General features: G+C 40.9%; 3 protein-coding genes across 5 annotated transcripts; 1 reads left to right on the forward strand and 2 right to left on the reverse strand.

Annotated features, from left to right (window-relative positions):
- On the reverse strand, positions 476-7219 carry LOC8065552 (NLR family CARD domain-containing protein 3). Of its 2 annotated transcripts, none has more exons than XM_002438088.2 (17): positions 6703-7219; positions 6066-6269; positions 5900-5958; positions 5157-5294; positions 4537-4611; positions 4376-4459; positions 4086-4147; positions 3881-3950; positions 2865-2940; positions 2642-2772; positions 2005-2064; positions 1600-1674; positions 1420-1524; positions 1246-1341; positions 1079-1159; positions 889-990; positions 476-802 (listed from the first exon to the last, which is right to left on the reverse strand). In XM_002438088.2, the coding sequence occupies exons 1-17, from the start codon at positions 7190-7192 to the stop codon at positions 734-736; spliced, it is 1977 nt and encodes a 658-aa protein (XP_002438133.2). In that variant the 5' UTR covers positions 7193-7219; the 3' UTR covers positions 476-733. The 2 variants fall into 2 exon arrangements, with proteins under 2 accessions (XP_002438133.2, XP_021306184.1); XM_021450509.1 differs by having other exon boundaries at positions 6066-6276; positions 6703-7144.
- Positions 12680-14451, forward strand: LOC8065699 (probable rRNA-processing protein EBP2 homolog). Of its 2 annotated transcripts, none has more exons than XM_021449456.1 (2): positions 12680-12943; positions 13319-14451. In XM_021449456.1, exon 2 carries the CDS (start codon positions 13324-13326, stop codon positions 14143-14145), a length of 822 nt encoding a protein of 273 aa, XP_021305131.1. In that variant the 5' UTR covers positions 12680-12943; positions 13319-13323; the 3' UTR covers positions 14146-14451. The 2 variants fall into 2 exon arrangements, with proteins under 2 accessions (XP_021305131.1, XP_002436773.1); XM_002436728.2 differs by having other exon boundaries at positions 13322-14451.
- LOC8061480 (chaperone protein dnaJ 16) lies at positions 16662-21878 on the reverse strand. Its single transcript, XM_002438089.2, has 12 exons — positions 21376-21878; positions 20962-21085; positions 20807-20889; positions 20600-20711; positions 20422-20526; positions 19267-19317; positions 18313-18399; positions 18118-18226; positions 17891-18039; positions 17588-17641; positions 17171-17460; positions 16662-17084 (listed from the first exon to the last, which is right to left on the reverse strand). The coding sequence occupies exons 1-11, from the start codon at positions 21549-21551 to the stop codon at positions 17176-17178; spliced, it is 1335 nt and encodes a 444-aa protein (XP_002438134.1). The 5' UTR covers positions 21552-21878; the 3' UTR covers positions 16662-17084; positions 17171-17175.

The following is a 22047-nucleotide window of genomic DNA, read 5'->3' on the forward strand; positions in this document are numbered from 1 at the left end:
AGCAGAGTAGTAGTACTGATCTGCCAGTACACGGCAGTCGGAGTCAACCAAATTATTGTGCTCGTGATTGATTCGCAGCCGTGACAGGCTGACAGCAACATGAACGTATACGCCCGCTAATGGCTTCAACCACAGATTGATGTAGCTGACGTAAATAGTTTTGGTGACCAAACCAGCCAACGCTTATCACGCATGTCGTCTTCCCATCAAATGACCTCAGTCAACCGCAGTCCGCATGGGTGGTCTTGGAGACGAGCGAAATCTTTGTGTGACATTCACAGCAGCCTATAGGTCTGAGGTTACCAACATCATCCAATATTAATAAACCACCACACTGAACTAGTGAAGTCGTCGACAGAAAGAAGACGCCGCCGTGATATGTTTAAAACAACCCAGACCAGCCAAGAGAAGGTTTTGCCAAAAACTCAGGCCAGCGACCCGAAACGGCAAAAAGACACGACAGTGCAATGTCAGCTGTCCTGTATGCACGTGATGCTCATCATATCCATTCCATTTTCAACCAGTATGAATGGTTCAAGACAAGACTGATGTCTCCAGCAAAATTTGCATATAGACACTTGAATGGCTAACCTAAAGAGTAAAGAGTTGACTAATTCACCAAAATTTTCTATACAGGGATAGAGCATTGCTCTACCGCGACCTTATTCTTCAACCTACTCGACAAATAAGCATCGATCCTGTGTTAACTTGTGCAGAGGGAAACCGGTGCCACCTAAAAATAAATGTCTATCTCCTTTTCGTGCATCTCGAATACATGATCCCGCGCCTCCGAAAGAGCAACCTGCAGTGGCTCAGAATAAGACATGAATTGAAATTAAATATGCATTCATACATAACCATTGATCGATGAAATCAAACTAAACTAACCTGTCCAAATTTTGTGAAGAAGTTGTTCGCAAGATTCAATGATGTGACTGCCAGATCTTCATTAGCCTTGAGTGCTTGAGCCAATGCAAATGCTCCGTCATCCTGTCAGAAATATAAATGAATTTGAGAATACAAGATTTCCAAATGCCAATAACTAATAGGATGAAACAGGAACACTATGTTCACTTACTCTAATCTCATTAAAACCCAGGTCAAGAGATGTCAAAGATTCATTGATTATCTTGAAACTTCGTGCTAAGCATATAGCACCCTTCAGGAATTGGAAAGTGTCAGGAACCAAAGCATGGACACTAAAGTGCAAGTTATCAAGAAACACTAAACAAAGATTGCTCATACATCATCTCCAAGTCCATTTGCCCGCAAATCCAATGTTGATAACGTTGTGTTGTACTTGAGACAATCAGCAATACACTCTGCACCTTCCACACCTATCTGCAGGTTATGCAACTTTGGTGAGAGCACTTAAATGCTGAAACTGCTCATACAATTCCATTCAGTTCTGAGGATCACCTGGCACCAGCCAAGCTTAAGGGTTTGGATCTTTCCATGGAACTTGAGGACATCGCACAAAGCCTTTACCCCATCTGATCCAATTGGATTGTAGCTCAAATCCAGCTACAATGCATTTTCTGAATTAGTCTTATAACTCATTTTGTGGGCAAATATTGTCTGAATGTTTAGATGACTTACTGTTGTCAGCACCGCATTATCCTTCAAAGTTTCCGCTATTACACTAACACCTTTGGAGTGAATGTTATTGCCACCCTGGAAATACAAGAGGATTCAGGGATTCAGTATGTACACATATCTTCTCTAATGTGGTTTACCAGGGGAATTTCAAAGAAGGTTTATTGCCCCCCCCCCCCCCCCCCAAATCCTCAGTTTAAGAGGTGAGATAATGAGAAAAGTTGTGCTAATGACCCAAAAACTATACTGAATCAATAATTCCAATATCATGTAGAGAAAAAACATGTTTTACGCATTGAGTAGAGAAGAGCAACTTCAGCATAGTTCCCATATGTGGGAACTTAAGAATAAACTGGAAGGTATGTGAGAATCTGACTTTCTGAGGGTTGCAGCCAAATAAATACTCACCAAGTCTATGGTAGAAATCGTTTTGTTATCTTTCAGAGCCTCAGCAACCTTTTCAGCTCCCTGGTGACATTCATTTTAACATACATCAGGATTCATTAAATGAAATGCATAAGAATAAACAAACATGCTTATACACTGGATACAGGGGGAATCAAGTGAGGAATCATGAATATACTTATTATAAACAGAGAATATGTAATCATTAGCCATGTGACTGAGAAAACAGACATACTGGAGGAACCACAACCAGAAATAGAGGACAGCTTCAAGGAATAATTCCAGACTTACCACCCAAAACAAAATAGCAACAGGCATTAACTTTCTGAAAAGGATCCTAAATAATTTGTCTCAGGTTCCCAAGATACAGGAATAGCCTGGCAAATAATAGAGAGACTGAAAATAACACCCAAAGCTTTAAGGTGCACTTCTATGTGCTACAGATCTATACAACAACAGTAAAGCCTTTAATCTGAATTTCTTCTATCATATAAATCGCTAAATGGTCATTGGGTTATGGTGAGTGATTATGTGGTTAATTAATTGGTTCTAGAACTGATGGTATGTTCATATGTAGACAATCCGATATTTTAGCTATTGTCATCATGCAAACAGAAAATAATTGAAGCAACAGCATTACCTCATCGCTAATATCATTCATGCAGAGACTGAACCACTGTAAGGACTTTGTCCTTTTGAGGAAGCTGGCAACAGGACGTAAACCTTCCGGGCTAATGTTGTTGTTACCAATATCCACAATTGTGATCTTCCCTGTAATTCAGCCAAGCATGCACATAATTAGGAATAAATGTCCAATATGCATAGGCTTCTTGATAGTTTCTTTAGCCAGGAAAAAAAGGCACCTTTGTGAGCAGATAATGCAGACATCAACTCACGTATTCCCTCATTCCCAATCCCATTACCATGCAGGTGAATTTCCTAGTGAAGGTTGAATACTTACATATCATAACCATGATAGGTAAATTGAATATAATATAGAAAGTTAGAAATAGAAAAAAAAATCACCAGAAAGTAATAAGCAAGAGATTTTTTTTTCCTTTTTGTGTGTGTGTGTGGGGGGGGGGGGGTACATGATCTTGAAAAACAACTTCAAACACATTACATTCGGGTCTTATAAATTTTTATTTCTTAATAAGTTGTTCAATTTGGTCATAACTACCACACTAGTGCAAATGAGCTCTACTGATAATCATCCTACCAATATTGCCACAACATGACTTATAAATTACCAACATGTTTTTCATCATTTAATAAAAAAAAACTCGACCTGCGGGGGTAAGACAGCCCCCGGGCATTGCATTAAGAAGAAGACCTTCTCAGGTCGAGAAAACCCCCGAACCCCTGCCCCACCCATACACAGCGGCACCATAGCCCATGTGAGAACGACCACAACCGGGACTGGGCCTTAGACCTGTGCTTTGGCATGGGACAGACGAGGGGATTTTTTAACCTTAGCCTGAAAATTCGCTCCCACGGGGAGTCAAACCCAGGGCCTAAGGAGTGCCGCCGGGTTCCTCATACAAATTTGATGATTATTTTTTCGCTATTATGGTTCACTCCATGCTTTACAGATATGTGTTCTGAAATCCAACCATACTGTGCCTGTTAGCATAAAGTAGTGAGAGGGCAAATTGATTATTGATCCATTCAAAAGTTGGACATATAGACAAACCTGAAAGTTTCAAAATATTATTAACCCTTCAGAAAGCTAAAACAGATACTTCTCCATAATTTGATATATATGCAAAGATGGAATGGAATATGGTTTGCTTTCAAACATTTAAAAATTTACAAAAAAAAAAAAACATAAAACTATGTGGAAGACTAGAGGTATATAATCAAGTGTCTTGATTAGTACCCTTAATGACTTGTTCCCTAAAATTCCTTGAGCTAGGCTGGATGCACCAAGAGGACCACCATAGTTGCCACTAGAGAAATTGAAGATAGCGCACCAGTAGTTAGTCAGTAATCACACACAATTAGTCATCATAGGCTGTGTTCACAAAATCATTTGCATATTCAGTATAAATCACATTAAGGCTACCAAGCTGTGAGTGACTAACTTGAGATACAAGCTCCGTATCAAATTATTCTCTAAAAGGCCTTCTGCAATACTTGCAAAACCCTGTTTCAAGGAAAAACAAAAGTAAAAGGTCTTGCAACCTTTCAAGGATGTAATCATAATATGGTAATTATTTTTCCCCTATGTAATCATAATGTGGGGTTTGTGTTATGTGTGTGTTGTAGGGCTCTCTAGCCCTCTTATTTCTTCTTAATATAATAAAGCGCAGCTCTCCTGCGTTTTCGAGAAAAAAAAATTCAAGTGCATGTCTTTGTCGATGCTTATACTTACACTGTAGTCAATTGTATTATTGCTAAGCTGTAGAAAACGTATTGATTTATTCTTTTTTAGCATATTTGAAATTGCCTTGGCACCCTGAAAAGAAAACTGAATGTTACAATGAAAAAGTAGGTAATGAGGGAGTGAGAGCAAACAAGAGGGAGAGCAAGCACCTCGTCCCCAATATTGATACTGTTCAGAAGGAGTTTCTGAATACCGAAATTTTCAACCAATATATCTGAAAGACACTGTAAGCATTCATGAGTGTTACATTCAGTCAGAAGTGAAGGGAAAATGTACTCAACTCAGTATTGAAAACATTTGCTGCTATTTATATTTTTTGGACCATCTCTGGTTTAATTTGGCTACTTTCTCTAGTAAAACCATAAACACTAAAAATTTGAATGACTAATGAGGCAAAGACTCCAGTTAGAAACTAAAGAAAGTAACCAAAATGCAACTCAGTGGTGCCTCACTGCTACCAGTGCCACAATGAGACGCTACCCAACTGTGGAGAACAGTTAAAGATAGGCAAGTACTAACAAAGTTATCTCTACATGTTTGTGAAGCCAACCACTCCAAATTTTGATTAAAGATTTACCTTTATGTGTTTTAGTTTGGATATTTGGAAAATAATATGAATTGTATGACAAAAACAAGTTGTCAAATATTTTGGATACCATGTTGATGTTGAATAACTTATTTATTGCTGAAGGGAGTATGATTTCCATTAAAAAAACATGCAAATTACAAAATGATATGTGGAATGTAGAGATGAGAAAATTGAGAAGACCTTAGCTCCTTCATCCCCAATGTCATTTCCAGATAAATTGAGAGTTTTCAAAGTTGTGTTTATCTGAAGAATTCCATCAAAGGCTTCTATTCCCACAGCTGTTATCCCATTGCCAGAAAAGTCCACCTCTTCTGCACTCTGAAAATGCACATGAACAAACATTCATTTTCCAAAATACTCAAATGAGATTAAGCTGCTACGGTATAGAAACAGCTAGGTGTGCAAATACACATATAGAATACTAGGTAAATTCCCCGCGCGTTGCTGCGGGATTTTCTTAAAAATAAATCATTATATACAATTATACATAGCATTACTATATAGCATTCAATCTATTATGTATGTATACATAATATTTTGACTTGCATGTATTTTATTGTATTAGATCTAGTAAAAAATTGCTAAGCTAATAGAACAAAAACTAATATTTGGTTACATTATAGAGGAATTAATTGATGATGAAACAAATAATGTATGTACATGACTTGTATGTTAATAGATTAAAGATTTTAAGTATTTCACATGATATAGATGACATGGTCATTTTTTATAATTAACATTGGATGACATGGACTTAGTGGAAAATGATGTGGACACTTTGCATGAAGAGATAGAATATTTAGTGGGTCACTTAGTGGGGAATGATGAGGACACATTGCATGAAGAGAGAATTCATCTAGTGGGGTTTAGCTTTATAAGAGTTATAGATAAGGTGGAGTCAAATAATGCTTGAGATCTCAGACCTTGTTATAGGCTAAGCTTTCTGCTAGAAAAAACAGGCCCTCATCTCCAAACTGACGACCTGTCAAGCAATTGAGAGTTTGAGACATAGTTATCACTCCATAAATGCTGGAGCTTTAGCCCAACATTTCCAGCCAATGTATTCAAACTTTAGTTCCCTTGAGTTACCTGCCATGTTAACAGTTTTCGAAGTCCGAATTTCTTTGTAGAACTTGTTAAGATTTTTCCGCGACTCCTTTTCAGCACTGAGGGTAGGTGTTGACAAATTTGAACCAGCAGCAAAGGACCACATGATCCCAGAAGGCGCAGATTCTCCAGAATTCTGGTCCTTTTTCTTCCCTGGAATCATATTCTGAACCACCTTCCATATGACTGTCCTCTGAAACAGAGAATTAGTAGCCATTCCACACACCATATGACTGTCCTCAAAAGCTTTAAATGTATCAGATAATGAACACAAACATATGTTATATGATCCATTATGTGCAAAATCATGAAGTCACATCGTGAAGTATGCTTTGTATTTTTTCCCCTTTTTGCAAAAGTATAAGTTGATCCCTTTTTTTCCAAAATGGAGTACACTAAATACAGAACTGATCTATAGGCAATACTAATACTTTTCGATCCATTTTACGCCACACAGATCACATTTATTTTTCACAGGATGGAAACTATTCCGGTATATCGTCAACACCAAGGGATGTGAGCAATTATGACCCAATGATTTAGTAAGAGACTTGTGGCGGGGCATCGCATGTCGTAACAGCAAACAGCTTGGTACATAAGGACGAGACAAAGGCCATACCAAAGCTCAGCATGAGTACTGCCCCGACCGGCACGGCGTAGGGCGCGACTTTTCTCGCAGCCGCCGCCAAGGGTGGCACGGCGGCTTCGCCCTGCGCCTCGCGGTAGGACCTCCGGGGAGCACCCCCGCGGCCGGTCCCGGGAGGCCTGTCCTGGATGCGGAAGCCGTCGCCGAACGACACGCTCGCGGCGCGCGGCACCGCCAGGCCCACCCGGCGGCTCCCGTGTGCGAGCGGTGGCAGGGGCGGCGGCGAAGGCTTCCCGCGAAACGACGCGTGGCGACGGCGACCGGTGTGGAAGCGGAGCGGGTGGAAGGGCTTGAGGGGGCGCGGGGAGGAGAGGAGGAGCGAGGACTCCATTGGACGCGGCGGCTGGGGGCCGGAGGAGGAAGATGGGGGAGGATGAGGGAGGGAGACCGGAGGCGGGCGCCGGGCGGGGGCTTTGGGAGGGGGAGCTTTTGATGCGGGGAGAGGTAAGGTTGTATGGATCATGTCGGACCGGGTTTGGACTTTACCGATGTCCCCCTCCCACACCTGCACGTGGTTAGGCCTTGTTTAGTTCTCCCCGTAAGGCTAGTCTCCGTGCATAATTTTATAACATAGTTACCAATAACCGAGCCATATAAGTTTTATAGAATAAAACTCCTCTCTCATCTAATGAAACTCCTTCATTTAATGACTCTGTCAAGTCAGCATTTTTGCTTATGTGGCACTCTATTTAATGTGCATGACACTCTTATGAAACATGCATTGAGACTGGCCTAAGGCCTTGTTTGGATGTTGTCGGATTCACCTCAATCCACATGTGTTGGAGTAGATTAGGGTGAAATTTAGTTAAAGTTACATTCCAACCCACACCAACACATGTGGATTGATGTGAATCCGACTACATCCAAACAAAGCCTACAAATTTTTCATCCATCACATTAAATCTTTAAACAGATACAGAAAACATTAAATATATAAAAAAAACTAATTACATAGTTTGGTTGTAAATCGTGAAACGAATCTTTTAAGCCTAATTAGCTCATAATTAACTATAACTGCTATAGTAACCCATATGTGCTAACGACGGTTAATTAGGCTTAATAAATATATCTCGTAGTTTCCAGACGAGCTATGTAATTTGTTTTTATTAGTATCCAAATATTTCTTTCAATATCTTATGAAACATCCGATGTGACACCCAAAAACTGTATACTCCACAACTAAACAAGACCTTATTCTATACTGGCCTAGTCGTACAACAATTTTAGAGTTGGTTTTAATGCATGATTAGTACGAATATTTTTCGACCATATTCGAGATCAAATTCGTTTAGAGAAGTTTAGATCTATCTGTATCTAAGTCTGAATATTCAACATTTTATACTATTGTCTTGTTTAGTTCCCACCAAAAACCAAAAACTTTTTAAAATTCTCTATCACATCGAATCTTACGGCACATGCATGGAGCATTAAATATAGATAAAAATAAAAACTAATTGCACAGTTTGCATGTAAATCGCGAGACGACTCTTTTAAACCTAGTTATTCCATGATTGGACAATGTTTGTCCAATAAAAATGAAAGTGCTACAGTGAAATTCAAAAAAAATCGCAACTAAACAAAGTCTATATTCACATCCAAATATTTAAATACTATATTTATGATATAATCGAATTTTATACGATAGAGTTAAAATTAACAAATATGATATTAATGATATACATTCATATCTGATCCGTTTTTATCTCCAGTGATGAGTGAAACATTTTGCGATTGAAACATTGTCCTCGCCACACGTATCTCACGGCATGTTTAGATAAGGTAAGACTAGTTACGTAGTTGAGCTAAAAAATAGTTCAAATTAGTTAAAAGTTGACTAGCTATAACAACTAGTTGAATACTTATCTAAAACAATAGCTCACAAATTAGTTTTTTTTGTTTGAATACATTAGAGCTAATTTCTAGTAATTAGCTATTGATTAGTCCTTATATCAAATAGGCTCTAAGAGTTATATATGACTTTTAGATATCATCTTATTGTGTTCGTGTACTTCCTTCAGCCTTTTAAAATATCGTTTTTACCTATCGAAAAGTTTGTTGAACTTTATATACAAGATATTACTAATATTTATAATATATAATAAATATCACTAGGGCCTTGTTTAGTTCTAAAAAAATTATAAAATAGACACTATAGCGTTTTTGTTTGTATTTGACAAATATTGTCCAATCATGGACTAACTAGGCTTAAAAGTTTTATCTCACAAATTACAAGTAAATTGTGTAATTAGTTATTATTTTTATATATATTTAATACTTCATGCATGCGCTGCAAAATTTGATGTAACGAGAAATCTGATTTTTTTTTAAAAAACTAAACAAGACCTAGATTTGGGTAACCAAATTGAGTTTCCAAAATAATCTCCCAATCATAGGTGACGTTGTGGCATACCATCTACAGTACCTCATGCATGTTGTATTCGTTCAATGATCCATGTGTCCCAGATGAAGGAGTACATCCCTTCTTTAGTGCAGGTGGAAGATGAGATATCACTTTGGTTTCAGATGATCCTTTCATGATTGTCTAGAGAAGTGGCTTTTTCATTGTCATAAATTTAGATATAGTAGTTTGGTTATTCACCATTTTTGACAACGTGGGAGGAAGCTCATGATTTCTGGTGGTGATTTCCATCTAGTGCTACTTGGGACAAGCGGCTTTATGAGGAAGGGGCAATGTCCAGGCCATGAAGGAGAAGGCAAGAAAGATCAGGAGTATTGTTGCACGTTTGGCAACAGAGCAAACGATGTCTATCAAGGTGGGAGTAACAGTGACAGCTAAGTCGTAAATAGTTTGAGTTGGGCGGTGAGTTAACTATGGTTAGTAAGGATTAGGTTGGTATATAACACCTGAGGTTGTTGTACCCTGTAGTGAAGAGCTGAAACTCTAAAACCTTAAAAATTTTGTCTCTGTTCTTCGTCCTCAATCCTACTTCTCTAACTAAATCTTTAATTTCTGAAGCTATATGTCCAATTCCTAGCGGAACTGTGCTAAAAAGCCTAATGGATGTCAGTCCACGTTTAAAATTAGATGACTTCTATAGTGGAGTAAGAAATTTAATTACAAATACATGGAGATCAATAGAAGGTAACGGAGGTTCACGTGGCTTCATGAAATTACAGATAAATATGTTAGTGTAGGTATAGATATAGATAGATTCACATTATGTGCTGATTTGTCAAAAAATGTTAGAAAAAAGAAATATAAAAAAGGATGGTACGGGATTTTATTTAGGAGACTTTTATATATATGTCATTATAAAAGTTGGTTATTACCTATAAGCTATTAAAAAGCTAAGTTTTCACAGATGTCACTGCTCTGAACTCTTTTATCCTCTATGCCACTTCGTCAGATTTGACTCTAACACTGCGAGTATGAAAAGTAAAAAATACACTCATGTCTAAATATCTAATTATTTTTTTGAGCATCTTAACGATCTCAAATGAAAAAACTCAAAACTAGAATGTCATATCTTTTTTTATGGAATTCAATGAAGATAATTTTTATACAAAACTTACAGATATTATCGAGATCTATAACTTTGTAGTTCTGAGTTTTTTCATTTGAGGTCACTAAGATGCTCCAAAAAAATTACATATTCAGCCTTAAAGATATTTTTGACTTTTCACACTCGCGGTTTGACACTGTTAGAGCCAAATCTGACAGAAATGGCATGAAAGACAAAAGAGTTTAGAGCAGTAATAACTATGGGAGCTCAACTTTTAAATGTAAAAGCCTCTTTATTTAGGGCGTCGTATCGTATGCAAACCAAGGTTGTTGTGCAACCTTGGAAACTACCGATCTGGACCAACGATCTGAGATCTAGTGGCTGCAGAGAGAGGTGCGATCAATTTGTGAATTAACGCTCACATTAGCCTTAGGCCAGTCTCAATGCATAGTTTCATGGCACAGTTACCAAGATTATAAACTAGGTAACCGAGCCACAAGAGTTTCATGGGGATGAAACTCCTCTCTCATCTGATGAAACTCTTTCATTTAATGACTCTGCCAAGTTAGCAATTTTGCTTATGTGACACCCTATTTAATGTGCATGACACTCCCATGAAACATGCATTGAGACTGGCCTTAGTAATCCTTGATTTTTTTTCAAATTACTCTCTCCCCAAATCCCCAATCTGCTCGCCCGCGTATCCAGTCCAAAAGTCACGTATCCAGTCTAGGGTCGCGGGAATTGTTTTCAACGACGACGATGCCGCCGCCCGCCCGGCAGCTAGAGATGGCGGAAGCTCGGCTGCCCGACTCATCTGCTGGAACGACGTCTGGGCTCACCATCGCGTGCAGCCCACAATCGCTGGCCAGATGGTACCCACAATCGCCAGCCAGATGGCGTGCATTTGCTCTTCATTCTGTTAAGACATAGAAACAATGTTGTTGGTTAAGACATTCTGATTGGATTTCTATGGGCCATCTGTGTTGGCACTTGCTGGAGCCACTAGTGCAGCATTGTTGGGCGCCAGTTGAGTCCACATGTTGTTGGTTATTGAATATTTTTGTTAACATTGCCATCTGAACTTTCTTAGCACAAGCTAAAACTATGCACTTTGAGATCACCATAGACATGATTTCAGTTCATTATATTGCAAATTTATCCACACAGTACACATATACACAGAATTGCCATTGGCCTTACACTGTCTGTACTCTCAATATTTTTCAATCTTCAGACAATACAAGATATTACACACAGGGCACACAAAAAGGCACAATTGCTATTGGCATTACATAGCAGTAGCACCCAACACACAGAACATACAAACTCTGAAGCCGAGAAACATCTCTGAAGCTAGCTGCATCAAACAACTCTGAAGCACACAGATCACAAACTAGCTACATCTGAAAACAAGAAACATCTATGAAAAACAACTTTGAGCATGGTGGCCGTGATGTAGTGCTTCTCCTATATGCGGGCGTTGCTAGGTGGGCCTGACTCCTGACCGGCGTAGCAGACGTGGTGGAAAAGAGCGCAAGGGGTCGGCTCCTCCTCCGGTGACGCTCCTCCTGCACGGCGGCTCCTCCGGCTGGGCGGTCGGGCGGCATGAGCTACTCCTCTGGCGGCGCGACTACTCCTCTAGGGGCGCTCCTCCTGCAGGCTCCTCCGGCGACCGACGAATGAGTCATAGGGTCGCGAGGACGACTTCTGGGGGCGCGTCTTCTAGGTCGTGAGGACTGGACGTGAGAGCAGATTTGGCGAGGGGGTAATTTGGAAAAAATCAAGGATTACTAAGGCTAATGCGGGCGTTAGTTTGCAAATTGATCGCACCTCTCTCTGTAGCCACTAGATCTCAGATCATTGGTCCAGATCGGTAGTTTCGGTGTTTGACATTGCTCCACAAATTCTGCTCTACAAACTCCACCATGCAGCAGTACAAAAAACTGAAGTTTGTAGAGTTTCTTTTTATGTACTCTCACAACTCTACTATTTTTTCTTAAACTGAGTGTATAGAATTAAAACTATTTGACTAAAAAAAATATTAAACTGAGTGTATAGAATTAAAACTATTTGACTAAGGCCCTGTTTAGTTTCCCACCCAAAATTTTTTTATCCATCCCATCGAATCTTTAGACACATACATGGAACATTAAATGTAGATAAAAAAATAAACTAATTACACAGTTTAGTTAAGAATCGCGAGACGAATCTTTTAAGCCTAGTTACTCCATGATTAGCCTTAAGTGCTACAGTAACCCACATATGCTAATGATAGATTAATTATGCTTAATAAATTTGTCTTGCAGTTTCCTGACGAGCTATGTAATTTGTTTTTTTATTAGTTTCTAAAAACTCCTCCCGACATCTTTCCGACATATCCGATGTGACATCCAAAAAATTTTCGTTCCCAATCTAAACAGGCCCTTAAAAAAAATATAGAGCGGAGGTAAAAAACGCGTTGCCCCATCTAAAGCTCATTACCCAACCCACAACTCTTTTTTACCCTGACACTTCGCCAGGCACACAGCCTCACATCCGCCGCCGTTTCTTCACAGCGCCGGCGCTCCATCTTCTGCTCCCTCCCCTACTCGCGCTCGGCACGCAGGCGACGGAGGCGGTGCTCAGGCTCGGGCTCTCAGCGACGGTGGGGCAGTCCCAGACTCCCAGGCTCGGCGGCGGCGTCAGCGGCTCCCCCTCCCGCCTCTCGTCCTCGCCTCCGTCCTCCGCACACCGACCGGCGACCCTGCGTACGCACCTCCCTCTCCCCTCCCGCATCCGCTGGACCGTCGAGCGCGCTGCGCGCGGCCGGCGGGCAGCGGGAGCCAGCAGCCGCTTCTCCACCAAGGCGGTCGCGACACTTTGGGAGCGCTTATGCCCCCATAGTGAAGCGTTACCTGTCCACTTAGCGCTGAAGCGTGCGCTTAGTGCCGCCTTTTGGATCCCTGACTTGTTCTGTACCTTTGTTATGTTTGTCGTGTATAGCATTTGGTTTTAGTTTCAGGCAGTGCAAACTAAGATTGGGGCTTTGTGGAATTTTAGCTTCACCTGTGGCTTTCATACTTTTTTTTTTGGTATCACCGTCATATTGGGTTCTGTTAATTAATATTATCTCATTTTCATAGTAGAAATGGTGGCCGTTGCAAATGAAGAGGCCTTGGCTTATGATGAAGACATCATGGATGATGTTGAAGAATCAGACTCAGAAGATGATTCAGGTGAAGAAGCTCAGGCTAAGCCTTCAGACAAAGCTATATACAACAAGGAGGCTATTCTTGAAAAACTTGAAGACATAGCCTGGCCCAAGAATGTGGACTGGATGCACAAGCTCACTATTGAGCATGATCAGGGGGAGAAAATTGATGTGAATGATGATCTTGCTCGCGAACTTGCGTTTTACACCCAAGCTTTGGATGGCACAAGGCAGGCCTTTGAGAAGCTGCAGTCGATGAAGGTCCGGTTCCTCAGACCAACAGATTACTATGCTGAGATGGTGAAGACTGATGCACACATGCACAAGATCAAGGGGAGGTTGTTATCAGAGAAGAAGAGGATCGAGGAGGCTGAGGAACGGAGGAAGGCTAGAGAGTCCAGGAAGAAAGCAAAGGAGGTTCAGGCTGAGAAGAAGAAGGAGAGGGCTAAGCAGAAGAAGGAGCAGATTGAGTCAGTCAAGAAGTGGAGGAAGCAGAGGCAACAAGGGGGATTCACCAAGGGAAATGATGATGTGCCGGACCTTAATTTTGAAGGAGAAGAAGGATTTAAACAATCAAAGAAAAAGAGGCCTGGTGTTTCTCCTGGTGACAGGTCTGGTGGTCTTGCCAAGCGAGGTAAAGAAGGAAAGAACAGGAGGGCAAGGGATTCCAAGTTTGGGCATGGTGGTCGTAAAGGGCTGAAGAAGCAAAACACTGCTGAGACCACTAATGATTTCAGAAGCTTTAACCAGGGGGGGTGAGTCTCAAAACAAGAAGAGAAAGAGGTTTTGAACTTTTGATGGATATTTTAAGAATCTGGGTGAGTTTCAAAACGAGAAGAGAAAGAAGTTTGGAACTTTTATCGTTATTGCTATTCTCGTTGCGGCATTATTTTGTTATGGTGTGTGCCAAAAGCAAAAATTAGCTAATATTAGTCTAGGGAAGCAGTCCAAACTCCAAACACAAGACTTAATATTTTGCGTTTATCTGGTGATGGTCTTCTTTTATCGTGGAATGCAGATAAATTTTACCCCCACTGAATGTATACTCAAAGTTGCTGCTGTTCTTCCTGTTTGTTTATTCCTTCTGTTCTGCATTTTGTTTGGGTTACTCTGCATGTGCAGGTTGGGTTAAAGGGGTGATAACATTGCCTTTGTCGGTGAGTCACATCTCCCTTGTCAATTTTGATGATATACAGTTTCCTCACTGCACCGACTGTGATGCAGCATAAGAGTGTTTCCTCACTGAATCTGATTGTGATAGAACATCCTGACTGCTATGGGTGTTTGCATGCATCTCAGATAACATATCAAATATTTGGGTTGTGCATGTGGAATTACTTGTACATTTTAATGAGCTATACTGTTTGCCAAACAAACACATCCATATTTTGCAAATTGCTCCTTGTCTGGTGATAATTGCCTAGTACAGTGTCATGCTGTTGTGAATATTTGTTACAGAACAATAGAGTCCCCCTGGTCCCTGCACACCCAGACCCAGAGATTAGCTGCCTTATTGAGTTTGTTAAATTGCCTTTTGATCGTGTTCAAGTGAAAATACTGATGGTTGCCCCTTTCAGGCTTCAGGGATGTTTTTTTTTGTCTGTCTTTCTTATGAGTTAGACATGGAGTAGTTTGAGGAAGTTTTTTTTTTCATCCTCCAAAACATCAAGACTAAAGTTGCTTAACCAAACTGTTAGTTGGTCTAAGCCATACAAAGATTGCGTAGGATTGTTTTAGTGCATTTGTGAATCGACCATGCTTCTTTTTATCATCCGCTTCCTATTACTATACAAGTTTTAGTACTCCCTTGCACAGCCTGCAGAACATTTTACCAATGGAACACATTCTCAATATGAGAAATAAGTTGTGACTAGACAAGTCATAGATCCAGCATTAGAAATAATGACGTTTTACACATGGTGGTGTAGGAAAGGTTTTGAAAAGTAGTTGGATAAGGGGATTGCTTTGAGTCAGTCCTTCATGCCTCATCCTGCGTCTGGATTTCTCATTGAGAATTTGTTGCTCCACTGGCTTGTCTGAATGAACACACTGGAGACAGTGAAATACATACTTTTTCCCCCCTTTCGAGGTAACTGTCAGCTGCAACCAAGCTGATGGACCTTGCTCTCTGTTTCTTGTTCTCATTCAGGCCTTGTTTAGTTCGCAAAAATTTTCAAGATTCTCCGTCACATTGAATCTTTGGTCGCATGCATGAAGTATTAAATATAGACGAAAATTAAAACTAATTGCCTGTAATTTGTGAGATGAATCTTTTGAGCCTAGTTACTCTGTGATTGGGCAATGTTTGTCAAATAAAAACGAAAGTGCTATAGTAGCCAAAAACCAAATTTCTTGCGAACTAAACAAGGCCTCACTTGAATTTGTGGTTTTGTTCTCTTCATGATCCCAGTAGTGCCCTGATCCAATAAGATGCTCTTGAAGAATCTATAGCAGGCAACAGACATGCCAATGTGTCCAGCATTCCTGCCAGTGTATCTAAACCTGCATAACAAAGATATAAGGGGTGTTTGAATCTCAGGATAATGTCAGCACATCTTGTGATAATGGGTTAATTAAACAGTAAAGCCCATTAGCTCTTATTAGCTTATACTAATTAGGTCAATTTTAGTCCTCTTATTTTGCATCCAAAATCTTGGGCTAATTGTTAGCTCAGGAGATTGAAACACCCACTGAGCTGATAGGACATGTTTGCTAGATACCATGAATTATGTTTTATATGTTTCGGTGCGGCAGACATGGACATCCAAATCTTTCCTGTTAAGTTTGCTCCATATTTCTCCATCAGCACGGTGGGTGGGTTCAGTTTTGTTGATCTGTTCTCATCTTATTCAGACCAAAGTATGGAAGGAAGGTCAAGATCTCTTTTCTTTGTGTTCCATTCCATATGATGACTCAGTAAACGTGCGGAGTACCCTGAAAATCTAGGTAAACATCAACTACAAGAAGCCGTACGTGTTAAGCTCAGTTCGCACAGCTTATTATTACGGAGTAAAATTCTGTTAGAAGGAAAAAGTTCAAACCCTCTTCTCGTGACGTCTTTTGAAGGGCAAAGGAGTACTGGTGAAGGGAACATTATGGCATCAGTGAAGGCAGCATTTGGCAACTTCAGAGTTTCACACAAAATGCAGCTTAGCTACATAGCACCAGCTACCGTGCAACAGTAAAAAAAGAAAAGAAAAGAAAAGAAAGAAATTACAGAAGCCTGTGAAAAAAAAAACTCAACAAATTCTTAGGATTTAGCAAACGGATCCTAGTGCGAGGAAAATGGAATTTTGTATTTACATCAGTAGAGGAATATTTACAGATGCAGTAAAAAGACACTCAAGATTCTTAGAACAAGTATATAGCTGGTACTACGATTCGCAGCATATACAAATTTACATGCCATACATAGGCATCAGGTATATCCTCTAGATCTCATGCCCATGCACCAGGGAATCGGAAGCAGGGCACCCTCAGTTTGATCCAATGCCAAGAACAGCCACTTGCCAGCAAAGGCTTCACAAAATATAAGCTAAAATGACTCACGTTTCAATTCTTATGCTCACATGTGATCTTTACATGAAATAATTCGGGTACAACGAAGAAAAGTGGTAACAGTGGGAGAGGGCTTGGTTTGGGAGGCCACAGTGAAAATGCTCTGTATATCAATCTAGTGTTGGGCCGAGAGGGACTTCCTATAAAAACATCAAAAAGAGAAGAAAGGTGAGTTCAGCTGAAGATTATGCATAAAAAAATAGAATAGCAGCGGAACATATAATACATTGCTCAGCATGTCTTTCTCCTGTCAAGTTTGAATGGAATGTTCAACCATTTCTTCCTTGGGAACCGCTCTTTTGATTTCTTTTCACTTTTTGAGTTATCACTGTCACTTCCATATCCCGCCATGCAGTGATCCTTCACTTTCTTTTCCTTCTGAGGTTGTTTTTCTGTATCGGTTTTGGCCACTTTCGAAGGTGACTTGCCTTTATTCCTGCTGGAACTCCGTTTTAGAGGTGGATTGTTGGTATAGGAAGCATGGATCTCATTCCTTTCCTTCAGAAGATCATCAATCTAAAAAAGGCCATAAGGTGTTGGAATGTTGTTGGAAGTGGAAAATGATTACTGCTAGCATAACAAAAACAAAGCCTTATATAGTCCCAATAAAGTGAAAAATAACCACTAGAAAAATAGATAATACCGCTTGCATTTCTTGTGTGTATTTGCTGGTCATTTCAGTGAACTTTGCCAAAACCTGAAAATACCAGTGTTTGAGAATGATTTCCTTCATTATCGCAAATACAAAGAAAGAATCTGATGGGGGTAAAACAATACCTCCTCTATCCCAAATTATAAGACGTTTTGGCATTTCTACATTCATAACATTTTTTATGTATCTAGGCATAACATATATCTGGGTGCATAGCAAAAGTTATGAATCTAGAAAAGCCAAAACATCTTATAATTTGGAACGAAGGGAGTAGAAGACAACTCAAGAACGTACCTCCCTATACTCTGACTCAAATTTGGAAAGTTCAGCTCGTTTTGTGAGTATCTTTGCCTCCACATTTCGTAGCATCTCCTTTTCGGCAGGAAAAGATTCACCACATACAACCTCTATAGTATAACTTGCGGTCTTAAAGAAATTGTCACCTGAGGAAGGAAATAGGGTTTAAGAAGTTCCATCCTACCTTAATTAACTAACTTTGCAACAATATAAAAGCAATATACCATAGACAGCAAAGAAGTGGGTTCCAGGTTTCAGTTCATGTATGTCACATGGCTGAAAGCTATCCAATCTTTTAAAGAATGCACCATCAGAATCCTTTGCAGCAGCTGCCTGAATGTAGTTAGAGCTTATAAAGGGGTAGATCCACAAAAGAATTATTTGGACACAAAAGGCCCCAAGTGATATTCTAAACTCACCAGGTTATTTTGTTCAAAACGGTACACAGGAAAACCAAGGAAATACATCCCTGCAGCAGTAACTTTCCCAACCTTCACACTGTCTTCCTGCAATGATCACACACTAGATGAATCCATACTCAAGGCACAACATGATCTTAAAAAAATATTTGCTCATGTTTTGAATGACAGATCATCACTGTGGAAACATATTGGGCAAACTGCATATCTGACACAATTTCGTGCCTTGAACTCAAAATTGCCATTATAGAAGCATGAATTGCAAAATTGCCGTGGAAACCAACCCTAACCCTTCCTTTTCATCACTGCTCTGTCATCCCGCAAAATTAAGTAAAAATAATAATTTGGAAAATAAAAAGAAAATCTTTGACATGCAAAGACAATAGTGTCAGTACCCTTTATCTACATTCTTCTTCATATTTCCTCAGCCAGACTCTCATCCAACAGAACTCTCTCGCAAGTCGCAACCTCCCTGTGCACAAAGCCTTGAATCCTAAATTCCTCTCCTCCCCCTTCCTAATCAAGCGCAAATCCCATAAAAATTTTGATCACAATGGGCACGGAAGGGACGGTGGAAAGGTCTTTGGCAATGGGTTTTCGCCAGAGAGATGAGGGAGGCCACGAGCCCACGATGGTGGTGGCTGGGAATGCATATGATGGTTGTCTGATGCATGTCGCCCAAACTTGGTATCGCTGAGTTTGGGGCACGATAAGCATCGGTTGTTGGATCCTCAATGCCTAGCTGTCGGTCCTCAAATCGGTTGTCATCAGTCATCACAAACTCATTTTACTCACAATATGTATAAATAGTGGTGTTATATTTCTCAATGTATTATTAAAGAAATTAAGTATGATTCGATTCCTACAGCTGCAAAAATAAGGTACTAACATTTTTTTTATTTCCTGCTAGTAACTTGTTAGAAACAAAAGAAAAGAAGAACCCAGTGCACATACCTGTAGTGCAAGACTAAGCCCACCATTTTCTTCAAGCTCAAAATAAAGCAACTGAAATTGAAAGAAGAAAAATCTATGAAACATAGGGACAAGGGAAAAAAGAATTAAGGGAACAAATCATATGTGTGTTCAATAATGCATCCATTCCAAATGGTTGCTTTAGTATGATTGTATTAGTAGTCAAACCTTTAATGCTTTAACCACTTGCATACAAGGAGTATTTAGAATTGTCATAGAAATAATATCAGTAGATTTGTCATAAAAGACTTCTAAACTCAAGTACAGTAGCTGAATTTAATATTGATAACTTTGACTTGGCTTAAAGAAAATATGTTTGTAAATAATAAAAGTAGAATCATAAAACTATGATATAGGAGAATAACATGGGAACTTTCTCAAGTTCACTCATGGTACCATTAGCTACCCTCACACTTTTGCAATGTTTACAAGTCATCTAGTGGAACCTAGTCACCATGGGACTGACTAGGACAAAAATCGGGCGACTTGTACTAGTCGACGGTACCCCTAATCGGTCACCAGGGACCGATTAGGACGACTAACCGCGATTAATCGGACAACTTGTAGATATAGATTCCAAACATAATCCAATGCAAGCCATGCATTTCATTTCAAATATGGTTTTACAGGGTAAACCAGAACATCCAACCCACCTCTCTATGCCAGCATGCCGTTTACCCCCCCCCCCCCCCCCCCCCCCTGTTTCAAAGGTGTCGACTATGCGTCTAAGCGGACTTGTTGCCTGGAAGGCTGGACGCCTGGTCGCCTTTGAAACCATGAAAAATCCAAACCGTTCTAACCACTTGCTACAAGAAATTAAGATGCCTTTTATTTTGAATGTAGAACAAGTTGTTTGACCTAGTATTTGATGATATATACAATTCCATTTTTAGACATAAAGATCCAAATGTAGTATGTAGCTGGAATCTGTGTGGGACCAGAAGCTAGTCTGTTCGTATTACAATTCACAAATGTGAAACATTCAAATTTAACCAACCAGAGGACAAAAAAATTACAAGGTACAGAATTAATGATAAAGATAAATACTAGAAAAGGTAGATAAAGAATACTAGAACACCAGGACCACATGAAATGTACTTAAATAGTGCAGATAAATGAAAAAAGAAGGATACAAACCTTGAATTTGCTCTTATCGTTTGAGTGAACACGACAAACTAGCCCCATTTTAGCTTGTTTTTCAGTTATGTCCACAGAATAGAAATGGGCCGATTGCTTTTCCACCTGGCCACATGTGACAGTTAAGCATTTACTTATTAAAAAGGAAAAAGGAACATTGCGGACAGCTGCTGCCAACCTTTCTCTGCACTGAGTTTCCTAGCTGGAGTTGAGAAACCATAACCGATCCATTCAATGCCTCCTCCAAAACTGTTGCTGAAACAGTTGTTTTAATTGGCACACCAAGCTTACTGCATGTATTGTGCACGCACAAAAAGCGTCACACAACAGCACAATGCAAACTAGCAAAGAATTGAAGAAATATTGCATCATTTACAAACTTTACCTAAAAAGAGCTGCAAACACCGTATTTACAGTATTGAGACTCGATAGGTCCAGCTCCAATTCCTGACTATCGGATTCAATTGCCTGAAGAAAATGCAAGTGTCAAAATATTAAAGTAGTAAGGACCATAATACACCAGTTGTCTGTGCCAATTACATCAAATCCTGATGTATCGTACTGCCGCCTCTTATCTGGATCTGACAAGATATTGTAGGAGAATGTGACTTCCTGGAACTTGTCTGATGCAACAGGGTCATCACCATTCTTGTCCGGATGGTACCTGCCGCAATTCACCACACCAAAATGAGTGCTATCCTAAACCAGGCTACTGCTATGCAGCCCAATCAATGTTCAGACAAAAATGGCTCGGCTCGAGGAAGAGGAAACCAAAAGTGCCCAAACATAACTGGAAACCTCACTAAAAAAAGTGCACACGCAACATATGCGACAGAATTCGCCAAAACTCACAAAATTTGAACACCAAAATCCTCACGGGGCGAGGAAAACTACAACAAAAGCAGCACAGGTGCGGAGGGTGGTTGAATCTGAGCGGAGAGGTGGCGGCCTTACTTGAGCGCCATGCGTCGGAACGCGCTCTTGATCTCCTGGTCGGTGGCGGTGCGGCCCACCCCGAGCACCTCGTACGGGTCCCTCCTCTGCGCCGCTCCATCCGCCCCCGCCCCCGCCGCCGCGGAGGCGGAGTCGCCCTTCTCCGACTTGAACGACCCGAACCTCGACCCCGCCATGGCCGCCCCTGCTCCTACTTCTCAGCGAGCTGAATGAAGCAACCCACCACCGAAAGCGAGACTCACGGCACAACAGCCAACGCCACTCTCGGATCTCGCCGCGGTGGGGCGTCCAAAATCACGGACTCCCGCCCGCGGCGGCTGCAACGGAGCCTACAGCAGCCTCATGAACCTCCTCCTCCCCTCGCCCGACCGGAGCCGCGGCGGCGACGGACCACCGCGAGCGCTCAACTAGTCGTTGAGTCCGAGGGGACGGGAGGCCGGCCACGCGAGGTGAGGTGGCCCGTGGCCGGCGAGATTGAAGTGGGCTGGCCGGGCGAGGGAGGGTGCGGTGGGGGAGGTGGCATATTAGGTGTACCTCGTGGCGGGGCCCGTGGCGCAGTGGGCGTTGGTGGCAGGCACCGCCGCGCGGGGTCTCTCGTACTAGTGCGGGGACGAGGGACGGCCCGGATCCGCTGAGCGGGCTCGGAGGTTGAACCCTGGCCGTAGGATTCGG

Source organism: Sorghum bicolor, chromosome 10 (assembly GCF_000003195.3).
Source record: "Sorghum bicolor cultivar BTx623 chromosome 10, Sorghum_bicolor_NCBIv3, whole genome shotgun sequence".
NCBI classification, from domain to species: Eukaryota; Viridiplantae; Streptophyta; class Magnoliopsida; order Poales; family Poaceae; genus Sorghum; species Sorghum bicolor.

Bases quoted from the DNA above. Each gene is read 5' to 3' on its own strand.
- LOC8065552 (XM_002438088.2), bottom strand. From the start codon at position 7,192: ATGATCCATACAACCTTACCTCTCCCCGCATCAAAAGCTCCCCCTCCC. The intron at 4,612-5,156 runs GTCTTCTCAATT...GAATGCTTACAG, and splicing joins TTGGGGATGAAGGAGCTAAG to TGTCTTTCAGATATATTGGT. The intron at 1,342-1,419 runs GTGATCCTCAGA...CATAACCTGCAG, and splicing joins TTAAGCTTGGCTGGTGCCAG to ATAGGTGTGGAAGGTGCAGA.
- LOC8065699 (XM_021449456.1), top strand. From the start codon at position 13,324: ATGGTGGCCGTTGCAAATGAAGAGGCCTTGGCTTATGATGAAGACATC.
- LOC8061480 (XM_002438089.2), bottom strand. From the start codon at position 21,551: ATGGCGGGGTCGAGGTTCGGGTCGTTCAAGTCGGAGAAGGGCGACTCC. The intron at 19,318-20,421 runs GTTTGTATCCTT...TTTCAATTTCAG, and splicing joins ACGATAAGAGCAAATTCAAG to TTGCTTTATTTTGAGCTTGA. The intron at 17,642-17,890 runs GTACGTTCTTGA...TGGTATTTTCAG, and splicing joins TTGAGTCAGAGTATAGGGAG to GTTTTGGCAAAGTTCACTGA.